Source organism: Bos grunniens, chromosome 8 (genome assembly GCF_055505025.1).
Source record: "Bos grunniens cultivar Pamir isolate PY7600 chromosome 8, Bosgru_T2T1.0, whole genome shotgun sequence".
Lineage (NCBI taxonomy): Eukaryota > Metazoa > Chordata > Mammalia > Artiodactyla > Bovidae > Bos > Bos grunniens.
Genome location: NC_141172.1, coordinates 59365352 through 59379473, shown reverse-complemented (window position 1 = coordinate 59379473; position 14122 = coordinate 59365352). Strand labels below are relative to the sequence as shown.

Genomic DNA, 14122 nt, shown 5'->3' with positions numbered 1-14122 from the left:
CCAGTCTTTGGAGAATTCTTGTTTACTGAAGAGCTGACCTTGCAAATGAGAGCAAGAAACAGGTAATAGAGGGTGAAACCAATTGGGAGGAAGGAAAAAAGATCTGTGTGCTAGTAAGCAAGATAATCCTGGGAATATCGGTGAGCTTGGAATTGTTCCTTTTCCATACAGTACTAAGAAAGGCAGGTGATCTCTCCAACACATAATAGTCCTGGAGTCAGCTCTGTAATTCTAAAGTATTATCTCATAAAGAGATAACTTGCTCATTTCCTAAAATTATAAACCATACTTGTTAGAAAGCAATTTTACTTTCAAGCTACTCAACTTTCATTTACTAAATTAGTTATATTTCCTTAATGTTTGTGTACCCAGACCTGGAGTACAGTCATGCTTGTCTTTGAAAATGCAGTGATAGGGAATGAACAGAGATGACATTAATAAGATTAACACTCAGTCTATTAGTAACCATGCTGGAAACTGCAGTTTAGCATTTTGGTTAAAATAGTCAAAAAACACAAAAGCTAAACAAAGTCTGCCTTTTAAACAAGAGTTACATACAGTGTGTCAAATACTGCTGGGTTTTTCAATCAAACCAAGGACTGAGGGAAGTGCTATTCCCAACTGAGGAATTTTAGAACATTCTAGGCAAAGATACATACTGCATGCAAGTGATACGACACCTTAATTAGATTCAACCAGCAGACTGTATTACACTGTGACTCGGAACAATAGTTCTGAGCCAAGATTACAATAAATTTCAAAATCTATAATGTGTGAAATTAAATTCCACAATAATGCATAAAAGTCCTAATTTGAATCAATTTTCAACTTGCAAATACATGAAAAACTAAAAAATGAAATTCAGAGTAAGAGAAACAAAGAATATACAGTATTAGTAAATAATATTAATTTAAATATTAGTATTAATTTAAATATTAATTTAATATTAGTAAATAATATTAATTAGGAAGGCTAAATCTCTATTGAATAAGAATTAGATATTTTCTACTCATTGCATGGCAGAAATATTTGATTTACCCCAAATATCAAAACTTGGATCTAACATCTACTATTAGGATATAACACTTTTATGTTATCTTAAAGTAAGCCCTCTCTCCCAAAGGATTCACCCAGAATCCACTAGTGCATTCAATAAATAAATAAAAGTAGAGAACATTGAAATTTGTATGTTAGTACTAAATTTGTAGGTGTTAGATCCAAGTTTTGACTGTGTGGATCACAAAAAACTATTGAAAATTCTTAAAGAGATGGGAATATCAGACCACCTGACCTGCCTCCTGTAAAACCTGTATGCAGGTCAAGAAGCAACAGTTAGAACTGGATATGGAACAACAGACTGGTTCAAAATTGGGAAAGGAGTATGTAAAGGCTGTATATTGTCACTTTATTTATTTAACTTATATGCAGACTACATCATGTGAAACGCCAGGCTGGATGAAGCACAAGCTGGAATCAAGATTGCAGGGAGATATTTCAATAACCTCAGATATGCAGATGACACACTTATGACAGAAAGCAAAGAGGAACTGAAGAGCCTCTTGATGAAGGTGAAAGAGGAGAGCAAAAACACTGGCTTAAAATAAAACTCAACCTTCAAAAAAACTAAGACCATGGCATCTGGTCCCATCACTTCATGGCAAATAGATGGGAAACGATGGAAACAGTGACGGACTTTTACTTTCTTGGGCTCCACAATCACTGTGGATGGGGACTGCACCTATGAAATTAAAAAAGCCTGCTCCTTGGAAGAAAAGCAACGACAAACCTAGACAGAGTATTAAAAAACAGAGACATTACTTCGCCAACAAAGGTCTGTATAGTCAAAGCTATGGTTTTTCCAGTAGTCATGTACGGATGTAAGAGCTGGACAACAAAAAAGGCTTAGCACCAAAGAGTTGATACCTTCGAACTGTGGTGCTGGAGAAGACTCTTAAGAGTCCCTTGGACTGAAGGAGATTAAACCAGTCAATCCTAAAGGAAATCAACCCTGAATATTCATTGGAAGGACTGATGTTGAAGCTGAAACTGCAATACTCTGGCCACCTGATGCAAAGAGCTGACTCACTGGAAAAGACCCTGATGCTGGGAAAGATTGAGGGCAGGAGGAGAAGGGGAGGACAGAGGATGAGATGGTTGGATGGCATCACCGACTTCAATGGACATGAGTTTGAGCAAACTTTGGGAGTTGGTAAAGGACAGAGAAGCCTGGCATGCTGTAGTCCATGGGGTCGCAAAAGAGTGAGACATGACTGAGCAACTGAACAACAACTGACCCCTAACTCTTTAAGGAATTTTCTTATAGATATATGCACAATGTACAAAATGACTACTTAGAAACTACTTAAATACCCATTAATCTAGGATTGTTTAGATAAATTAAGGTTATATAATTTATCTTTAAAATTTTTTTAATTTATATTTCAGATAAATTAAAGTACATAATTTAAATTAAGGTACATAAATTAAGGCTGGTTTAGATAAAGTACAATACACTGAAATTCTATGAAGTGAATTCTATGAATATATGGAATTTAGAAATATGGTAATGATGACCCTATATGAGAGATAGCAAAAGAGACACAGATGTAAAGAACATAATTTTGGACTCTGTGGGAGAAGGCGAGGGTGGGATGATTTGAGAGAATAGCATTGAAACATGTATATTATCATATGTGAAACAGATCGCCAGCCCAGGTTCAATGCATGAGACAGGGTGCTCAGGGCTGGTGCACTGGGATGACTCTGAGAGATGGGATGGGGAGGGAGGTGGGAGGGTGGGTCAGGATGGGGAACACATGTACACCCATGGCTGATTCATGTGAATGTATGGCAAAAACCACCACAATATTGTAAAGTAATTAGCCTCCAATTAAAATTATTTTTAAAAAGAAAAAAAAATTCTATGAAAAGTTCTGACTGGGTATGAAATGGTATGATTTCCAACACATACCATTAGAAGATAAGACAGAGAACAGTGTTTGTGGTATGCTACCATCTGTATGACAAAACTGGGAAAGGGGTAGCATAAAGAGATAAAATAAAAGACTCCTTATATAGTATAATCTATAAAAAATACATAAAAATCTGATATACACTTTGTAAGGGGTTAAATAAACAACATTATGCCAATAAACTAAAAAATTTAGACAAAATAGACACATTCGTTATGCTCAAAACTGAACTCCTTATCATCCGTACTCTACCAGGAATCTTCTCCATCTCAGTTGATGGCAATTCCAACTTTCTAGTTGCTCAGGTTACTCCCCTCATCCCATCCATCAGCAAATTACACTAGCAATACCTTCAAAAGACAACAGATTAGTCTAAACATATATCCTGACTATGGAGGTGGCTACATGAATCTCTCTGTGTTAAAATCTGTAGAGTTGTTACACATAAAATTTTTGTTTTACTCTGTGTTCATTTAAAAATAACTAAAAAAAAAAAAAGACACCTAGAATCCAACCACTTCTCACTACCTCAATGGCTACCATCTCGTCTGAAAATCACTACCACATTCCCCTCACTCATCTCCCTGGCTCTCCTCTTTGCTCCTTATAGCCGATCTCCACACAGTAGCCACTGTGGTCTTGATAAAATCTGAACAAGACCATGTCTGTTTTCTGCTCAGAACCCTCTGGTGGTTCCCTATCTCACTTAAGAGAAAAAGCCAGAATCTTTGAAAGCTACAGAGCCCAAGGCAGTTGGAGCTCCAAGCCTCTGAGACTTCGTTTCTGTGGCTCTCCTACTTTACTCCGCTCGGGTGGCACGGGCCCTCTGCTCTCCCTTGACTCCCCAGGCATCCTTCTACCTACTAGCCTTTGCTCTGCTTTCTCGACTGAAATATTCTCTGCCTGATGACCACCTGACTGACATTCTCACCTCCTTCTAACCAAACCTTGATTAAATCTCACCTCTGACTACCTTATTTAATATTTAATAATGCAACCAGGATCATGGCATCCGGTCCCATCACTTCATGGCAAATAGATGGGGAAACAATGGAAACAGTGGCTGACTTTATTTTGGGGGATTACAAAATCACTGCAGATGGTAATTGCAGCCATGAAATTAAGACGCTTACTCCTTGGAAGGAAAGTTCTGACCAACCTAGACAGCATATTAAAAACCAGAGACATTACTTTGTCAACAAAGGTCTGTGTAGTCAGATCAGATCAGATCAGATCAGTCGCTCAGTCGTGTCTGACTCTTTGTGACCCCATGAATTGCAGCATGCCAGGCCTCCCTGTCCATCACCAACTCCCGGAGTTCACCCAGACTCACGTCCATCGAGTCAGTGATGCCATCCAGCCATCTCATCCTCTGTCGTCCCCTTTCCCTCTTGCCCCCAATCCCTCCCAGCATCAGAGTCTTTTCCAATGAGTCAACTCTTCGCATGAGGTGGCCAAAGTACTGGAGTTTCAGCTTTAGCATCATTCCTTCCAAAGAAATCCCAGGGCTGATCTCCTTCAGAATGGACTGGTTGGATCTCCTTGCAGTCCAAGGGACTCTCAAAGAGTCTTCTCCAACACCACAGTTCAAAAGCATCAATTCTTTGGCGCTCAGCCTTCTTCACAGTCCAACTCTCACATCCATACATGACCAAAGGAAAAACCATAGCCTTGACTAGATGGACCTTTGTTGGCAAAGTAATGTCTCTGCTTTTGAATATGCTATCTAGGTTGGTCATTGACTTTCCTTCCAAGGAGTAAGCGTCTTTTAATTTCATGGCTGCAGCCACCATCTGCAGTGTTTTGGAGCCCAGAAAAATAAAGTCTGACATTGTTTCCACTGTTTCCCCATCTATTTCCCATGAAGTGATGGGACTGGATGCCATGATCTTCGTTTTCTGAATGTTGAGCTTTAAGCCAACTTTTTCACTCTCCACTTTCACTTTCATCAAGAGGCTTTTGAGTTCCTCTTCACTTTCTGCCATAAGGGTGGTGTCATCTGCATATCTGAAGTTATTGAGATTTCTCCCGGCAATCTTGATTCTAGCTTGTGTTTCTTCCAGTCCAGCATTTCTCATGATGTACTCTGCATATAAGTTAAATAAACAGGGTGACAATATACAGCCTTGACGTACTCCTTTTCCTATTTGGAACCAGTCTGTTGTTTCATGTCCAGTTCTAACTCTTGCTTCCTGACCTGCATACAAATTTCTCAAGAGGCAGATCAGGTGGTCTGGTATTCCCATCTCTTTCGGAATTTTCCACAGTTTATTGTGATCCACACAGTCAAAGGCTTTGGCATAGTCAACAAAGCAGAAATAGATGTTTTTCTGGAACTCTCTTGCTTTTTCCATGATCCAGCAGATGTTGGCAATCTGATGTCTGGTTCCTCTGCCTTTTCTAAAACCAGCTTGAACATCAGGAAGTTCACGGTTCACATATTGCTGAAGCCTGGCTTGGAGAATTTTGAGCATTACTTTACTAGCATGTGAGATGAGTGCAATTGTACAATAGTTTGAGCATTCTTTGGCATTGCCTTTCTTTGGGATTGGAATGAAAACTGACCTTTTCCAGTCCTGTGGCCACTGCTGAGTCTTCCAAATTTGCTGGCATATTGAGTGCAGCACGTTCACAGCATCATCTTTCAGGATTTGGAATAGCTCAACTGGAATTCCATCACCTCCACTAGCTTTGTTTGTAGTGATGCTTTCTAAGGCCCACTTGACTTCACATTCCAGGATGTCTGGCTCTAGGTGAGTGATCACACCATCGTGATTATCTGGGTCGTGAAGATCTTTTTTGTACAGTTCTTCTGTGTATTCTTGCCATCTCTTCTTAATATCTTCTGCTTCTGTTAGGTCTATACCATTTCTGTCCTTTATCGAGCCCATCTTTGCATGAAATGTTCCCTTGGTATCTCTGATTTTCTTGAAGATATCTCTAGTCTTTCCCATTCTGTTGTTTTCCTCTATTTCTTTGCATTGATCGCTGAAGAAGGCTTTCTTATCTCCTCTTGCTATTCTTTGGAACTCTGCATTCAGATGTTTATATCTTTCCTTTTCTCCTTTGCTTTTCACTTCTCTTCTTTTCACAGCTATTTGTAAGGCCTCCCCAGACAGCCATTTTGCTTTTTTGCATTTCTTTTCCATGGGATGGTCTTGATCCCTGTCTCCTGTACAATGTCACGAACCTCATTCCATAGTTCATCAGGCACTCTATCTATCAGATCTAGGCCCTTAAATCTATTTCTCACTTCCACTGTATAATCATAAGGGATTTGATTTAGGTCATACCTGAATAGTCTAGTGGTTTTCCCTACTTTCTTCAATTTCAGTCTGAATTTGGCAATAAGGAGTTCATGGTCTGAGCCACAGTCAGCTCCTGGTCTTGTTTTTGCTGACTGTATAGAGCTTTTCCATCTTTGGCTGCAAAGAATATAATCAATCTGATTTCGGTGTTGACCATCTGGTGATGTCCAGGTATAGAGTCTTCTCTTGTGTTGTTGAAAGAGGGTGTTTGTTATGACCAGTGCGTCTAGTCAAGGCTATGGTTTTTCCAGTAGTCATGGATGGATGTAAGAGTTGGACTACAAAGAAAGGTGAGTGCAGAAGAATTGATTCTTTTGAACTGTGGTGTTAGAGAAGACTCTTGAGAGTCCCTGAGACTGCAAGGAGATCCAACCAGTCCATCCTAAAGGAGATCAGTCCTGGGTGTTCATTGGAAGGACTGATGTTGAAGCTGAAACTCCAATACTTTGGCCACCTGATGCAAAGAGCTGACTCATTTGAAAAGACCCTGATGCTGGGAAAGATTGAGGGCAGGAGGAGAAGGGGATGACAGAGGATGAGATGGTTGGACGGCATCACCAACTCAATGGATATGGGTTTGGGTAGACTCTGGCAGTTGGTGATGGACAGGGAGGCCTGGCGTGCTGCGGTTCATGGGGTCACAAAGAGTCGGACACGACTGAGCAACTGAACTGAACTGAATGCAACCAGCCCTTCTTTTTCCCTTCACACCTCTCCATCTATTCTCCTGATTCCTCTTTACCCTGCTCAATTTTTTCTTCTTTCTAAAGCACATGAAAGGGAAAGTGAAGTGGCTCACTCGTGTCTGACTCTTTGTGACTCCATGGACTGTAGCCTACCAGGCTTCTCCATCCTTGGGATTTTCCAGGCAAGAGTACTGGAGTGGGTTGCTATTTCCTTCTCCAGGGGATCGTCTCGCTCCAGGGATTGAACCTGGGTCTCCCACATTGTAGGCAGACACTTTTAGTGTCTGAGCCACCAGGGAACTTGATCATCTTTTAATATAATTTATTTATTATACCTATTATCTCTTTCTACCACTATCAGTATTTTTTTCCCTGCCACTGTAATATAAACTCCATGGGGGCAGGGACCTTCCATCTGTTTTACTCACATATAATGACATATCGAAGGCTGAGCGCCAAAGAATTGATGCTTTTGAACTGTGGTGTTGGAGAAGACTCTTGAGAGTCCCTTGGACTGCAAGGACATCCAACCAGTCCATTCTGAAGGAGATCAGCCCTGGGATTTCTTTGGAAGGAATGATGCTAAAGCTGAAACTCCAGTACTTTGGCCACCTCATGCGAAGAGTTGATTCATTGGAAAAGACTCTGATGCTGGGAGGGATTGGGGGCAAGAGGGGAAGGGGATGACAGAGGATGAGATGGCTGGATGGCATCACTGACTCGATGGACGTGAGTCTGGGTGAACTCCGGGAGTTGGTGATGGACAGGGAGGCCCGGCGTGCTGCAATTCATGGGGTCGCAAAGAGTCAGACATGACTGAGCGACTGAACCGAACCGAATGACATATCCCAAGCATCTAGAAAAGTGCCTGGCACAGACAGGTGTTCAGAAACTGTTTAAGGTTTAAGAATTTCATCCTAAGATGAGTAAGCAATGAGGACACTGAGATAATGGAAAGCAAGTTCACCTAGGATGATGCCTACAGCTTACACTCTGGCTTGAGTAAAATGGGAAAGAAGCCACTGGAGAGCTTTCAGTAAAGTAAAGGGATCTAACTATTTTTAAATCTTCCCATAAAGAAGTCACTGTTGGACACGGATTTTCAAGCATATTCCATAACACCCAAAAATTCCAAGCTTAAACTGCCTCTCCACACTCACACACACACAAACAGTAAAAGGAAGAATAGTCCCAATTAACTTTATGTGGCTAGTAAAATCTTGAAGCCAAAAAAAACCAAAAGAGTTCTAGAAAGGAAAACTACCTATTCATCCCTGAACAAATTTTAAGTCCTAGACAAAATATTGGCAAACCAAATTTAGAAATGTATGTCAGTCATAATAGCTAACATTTATTGAGCATTACACTAAATGAACTAACACATTTAATCCTGACAACCCTGTGCTATGAATACTATCCCCTATTTTACAGATGAAGAAGCTGACATACAGAGAGGCTGAGTAATTTGCCGAAGTCCACAGGCAGAAAGTAGAGATCCTAGATTTTTAAAATATCAATAAGATTCTGATTTAACTTCTCTGGGGGTTGGACCTGATGTTTTTTAAAGCACCCCAAGTGATGCTGTTGTGCTACCAGGGTTGTAAACCAGCGCACTAAGTCCATAGCTAAGGCTTCCCCCACCCTGAGAGTGATTACGTGGACACAGCCAGGGAGAGAGAGGTTTTAGTGAAAATTTAAATATGAAACAAGAAAATATTGCTGTTATTTTTGGTGAAGAAAATCAATTTTGTATAGTTTATTTCAACCTAAATAAAATGTGAATTTTGTGTAAAATAAATAAATAAATATGAAACAAGAAGCAGAGAGGAGAACTCTAGGACCCTGTGTCCCCACATTGGCTTTCTAAAATTCTAGAAGGTTTAAGATTTCATGCTATTAACACCTAACAGATCCATCTTTCTTCATGTTTGGAGAAATTTGTCTGTCAGTTTATTTCTTTAGCATGGAGTACCCCCAACCCCTAAAAAGAGTATGGTAAAACATATTAGCAGCTTATAATACTAAAGTTATTTTCGGAACAAAAAACAGAGTACTACTTTAAAGAAAAAGTAGCAAAAAATGGGAATAACTCAAGAGGTCAACCAAGTATTTTTCAAAAGTATAACTGGGAAATTGTCCGTGAGCTGCCCAAAGACCAAGCCTTCCCACATGTGTTAACTAAAGCTGAAGCTACAAAGGGATCTCAACACTGTTCTCCTTGTATCCTGCTGTTAACCAGGGCGCTGTGGCTCTGTGAGGCCAGGGACTGCTGTCCCAGGCAGCATTGCGAGTAGAGACAAGGCAGTAACTGCTACCCCGCAAAGTTTAGAGGAGGCTTCGTGAGAAGGGATGGCGAGAAACACGTGCTGTCTTGGCTACCCTGGCAGGCTCCAGCCCACTGCCCCATCCATCCCCCTCTCCAGGGAGAAGCACACGTGCTCACAGTTTCCCAAAACATGAGCAGCAGCTACTGCTAACACCACTTCTCTTTAACCCTGCAGGATCAGAGCTCCTTAGCCTTCAAGAAACCGGAACTACTACAACTTCATCACTTTCCAAAACTACTCTTGTAGCTTTGGCACTGATTTTTAAAGCGTTTTCCAGGGTGGGATACAGGAAAAACTATTAAGCCAAATAAATAACTCTGTGACTGGACTCTGTGCCCTTAGCCTCGGTTGTTCTATAGAGCAGGCAATGAGCCAACTGCCTCTGCCACTTGCAACCCTGTGTGCTACTTCCCAGAAACAGGAGCTGATGTAGGCAGCCCCTCTACAAAAGGGAGTTACAGACCTAACGGTTCAGACACAGAAAACTTCTGATCATTTCTGCCCATGCCACTCCCATTATGCCTTTGCTGATACTGTCCACCAGACACGCTCTCTCCCACATGCCTTTCTCAAGTGCTTCTTACCTTTCAAAGCCCAGCTCAAACCTCACTTCCTATAAGATGTTCTCCCAAATCCCACATCCACTCCTGCATTAACTTCACTTATACCTGTTATAAAATGGCATCCCTCACCCTTTCCCCTTTTTATTTTCACTTTATTCTTTTGAGTGTTTTATTTTGCATTGGGGTATAGCCGATTAACAATGTTGTGACAGTTTCAGGTGAACGGTGAAGGGACTCAGCCACATATACACGTTAAGGAGTTTGGGATGGTCATGTACACCCTGCTATATTTAAAATGGATAACCAACAAGGACCTACTGTACAGCACAGGGAATTCTGCTCAATGTTATGTGGCAGCCTGGATGGAAGGGGTTTGAAGGGAAAATGGATACATGTATATGTATGCTTTTCCCCTTTTCAGATAGCCATATATCTGTCTCCAGCAAGAAATCTGGCCCTGGGGGAAAATGACCAAGTTTCATAGATCTTTGTTCATGCTTTTCAGTATCTCAAAGAAGACCATCAGGAAATATTTGTTAAACAGAACGGAATTCCAGCTGCACTGAGAAGCTGCTCTGCTGGTCTGACCTTGGTTTGCTATGGACACAATGTGGTGCTCTTCCTCTTTACCTGTCTTCTTTTGTTAGCGTGCTTTGAATATAACTCATTAAAAAAGAATTCTACTACTTTCCTTCCCATGTGATTTCTTATTTTTTAAATTGAATATAGTTCATATAACATAAAATTCACTTTTAAAGTATACACTTCAGTGGTCCTTCATAATTCACCAAGTTGTGTAATCATCACCACTTCTATAATGTTTTCATCAACCCAAAAAGAAACCCTTTACCCTTAAGTAGTCACCCTCCACTGCCCCATAATCTCAGATCTACTATCTCTAACATATACGATTTTAACAAAACTTACAACACTCTTCATTGTGGTTGTATTATACCTTAAAGCCAATTTTACCTTCAAAAAAAAGGCTTCTCTCGGTTTAACATAACTCAAAAGAAAAATGTGATTTAACACAGCAACTTACTAAGGCATCATTTCAGGATACAAAATAAAAATTCTTACCAGGAAAATCAGCTTACATGTTTACTTTCCCATTTGTTTTTGTTTTGTTAAGCTTCTTATTGAAGAAGTATAATATACATATAGAAAAGGACATCTATCATAGGGTATATCTTGATAAATTTTCAAAAACTGAATACATAAGTATAATCAGCATTCAGATCAAAAACCAAACATGTCTCTCGGTCACTGCTGCTGCTGCTAAGTCACTTCAGTCGTGCCCGACTCTGTGCGATTCCATAGACGGCAGCCCACCAGGCTCCCCCGTCCCTGGGATTCTCCAGGCAAGAACACTGGAGTGGGTTGCCATTTCCTTCTCCAATACATGAAAGTGAAAAGTGAAAGTGAAGTCGCTCAGTCATGTCCGACTCGTAGCGACCCCATAGACGGCAGCCCACCAGGCTCCTCCGTCCATGGGATTTTCGAGGCAAGAGTACTGGAGTAGGGTGCCATTGCCTTCTCCGTCACTATCCACCTCCAAAGAGTAACCACTATCCTTACTTCTAATAGCATAGATTACTTCTGCCTGTTTCTGTACTTTTATAAATAGAAGCATATAGTTTGCAGTATAATAAACTCTCACAATGAAATTCTATGCCTTGTAATACTCACCATAATCTTTTTGTACAAAGCCATGACATTATCGTCATCAAATGGTAGAAAGCCACACATAAGTACATATAAGAGTATGCCCATGCTCCAAACATCTGCCTGAGGAGAAAAAAATCAAAAGACAAAAAATCAGAACACATTTCAAAATAGCAGTACACAGAATCTTTACAGAGCTGGAAAAGAACTCAGAGATCATCCAGTTCAACCAGCTCATTCTATAGTGTGAAGCCCAGAAAAGGAAGGCTCATCCAAAGTCACCCAGCCAACGGCAGGCCACCCAGGCAGGTCTCTTGACTTCCAGTTCAGTGCACTCCCTGCCAATGCTTAATAGAAAATCTTTTCCAGTTGGCTGGATTGGGCATGATAAGGAAGAAGATGAGGCTAAGTCTCTGATTCTGAAAGAGAAAACTATAGTGCTACTGAGGGTTTATTACATATGAGGATTATGTAAACATGCATGAGAAAATCAAAACAAGTTTTAAAATTTACTACTGATAACCTGCAAATGTGACTAAGCTGCACTGTAAAGTCCTCTCTATGTAGAGAAACCTTAGTAAAGTTCAACAAATGACTTTTCAAGGATCAGGCTAGAAATTAGCCTGCCAGTACAAATAGCCCTACAAATCTCAAAATCCCAGAAATGAGTTAACCTTTACGTAAGATAGCCATTCGACCACTGGCTGAGAAGTCACAGTTCCTACCCTCATTTGAGCCTTGGAAAAACTTTAATTTTTATACTAAATAACACCAATCTCACACCTAGTCCTGCCTACCAAATCACATCATATTATTAGGACTCAACAAGGAAACCCTGGGTGAACAGCGTACTTTCAAGTGAACAACTGATTCTTCTTCCAAGTTGTAGGAGGTCAAAAATTAACCATTTATGCCTGAAAGATGTCAAATGCTTCATCTATAAATTGAGTCTTGGTGGCATGGCATACCTGACTGGGATGTTAAAATTAAGGTAAAGAGGCTATGCAGGAGAGGCACGGGTGGGAAAACTGTATTAGGTACCATACTATGAGCAGAAGTGGAGAAAGCACTGAAGCTCTATTGGGTGGGGGAGCGGGAGAGAGACAGCTGTTCTGCCGGGTGGTAACAGTGCTAAGGAGAAAAATCAAGCAAGCTAAGAGGACAGGAAAGAAGATTCTTTCCTGTGGCAGAGGGAGCAACAGGCATAGAGGTGGAACAGCAGAGGCCAGTGGGGCTGGAGCAGAGTGACCAGGAAGAAAGAAAAAGGAAAGGAAGAGATCAAGCCCTGAGCCTTTGGAGTGGAAGCACTGACCCCAAGACCCTAGACTACCAGAGAACTAACCCTTGGGAGTATCAAATAGTGAGAACTCACACAAAGGAAACCACTTGAATATAAGAATACAAAACTTGGCATCACCCAACCGCCAGTAGCACATCTAAACAACAAACAAAACAAAAATACAAACCCAGTCATCAGCAGACAGGATTACCACCTCACTCAGCCTTGCCCATCAGAGAAAAAACAAACGAAAAAACTCAGCACAAATCTCACCCTATACGAGGCTAAACAAACCAGTGGACCAACCTTAGGAGGGCAGAAACCAAAAGGAAGAAAGAATTCAACCTCGAAGCCTGGGAAAAAGAGACCTCAAACACAGTAGGTTCAAATAAATAATGAAAAGGCAGAGAAATACTATACAAATGAAGGAACAAACCAGAAACACGGAAGTCCAAATAAATGAAGAGGAACTAGGCAAATTCCCTGAAAAAGAATTCAGAATGATAGTAAAGATGATCAAAAACCTTGAAAACAAAATGGAGAAAATGCAAGACTCAATCAACCAAGACCTAGAAGAATTAAAGAAAAAACATACAGAGACAAACAACACAATTACTATAATTAAAAATACTCTAGAAGGAATCAATAGCAGAATATCTGAAGCATAAGAATGAATCAGTGAACTGGAAGACAAAATGGTGGAAATAACTTCTGAAGAGCAGAATAAAGTAAAAAGAATGAAAAGAACTGAGGATAGTCTCAGAGACCTCTATGACAATATCAAACGCACCAACATTTGAATTATAGGGGTCCCAGAAGAAGAAGAGAAAAAGAAAGGGTATGAGAAATTTTTTGAACAGATTATAGTTGAACATTTCCCCAGCATGGAAAAGGAAATAGTCAATCAAGTCCAAGAGGTGCAAAGAGTCCCATACAGATAAACCCAAGGAGAAACACACCAAGACATATACTAATCTAACAAAGACTAAACACAAAGAAAGAGGCTACACAGGAAAGAGTGGGATAATATGGCCTCCTCAAATGCCATAAGAAGAGGTCAACAGAGAGACTTCCTCTAAGAAATTACAAAAGGAATTAGAGATGTTTATCATGGAACATTCCATAAAGCATGATCTGAACTATGAGCAACAGAATAATCTAAATTACTTATTTAAGAAAGAAGATTCCTAAACCCCTACCTTAGAAAACAAAACTAAAATCTCTAAATATACTGCTCTGAGTTCTGCATATTTTAACAAGTGCCCCCAGACAATGCCTTGGTACACTGTCCTTAAGAAATTATCCTGCTGCTGCTGCTGCTG

General features: G+C 40.4%; 1 protein-coding gene across 2 annotated transcripts in view; it reads right to left on the bottom strand.

Annotated features, from left to right (window-relative positions):
• The window catches only part of MELK (maternal embryonic leucine zipper kinase), a 73142-nt gene that overhangs the window by 43874 nt on the left and 15146 nt on the right, over positions 1 to 14122 (bottom strand). For both annotated transcript variants that reach the window (XM_086415910.1, XM_086415911.1), the window contains exon 8: positions 11546 to 11644. In XM_086415910.1, the coding sequence (XP_086272036.1) occupies positions 11546 to 11644 (99 nt within the window). The remainder of the gene's footprint in view (positions 1 to 11545; positions 11645 to 14122) is intronic.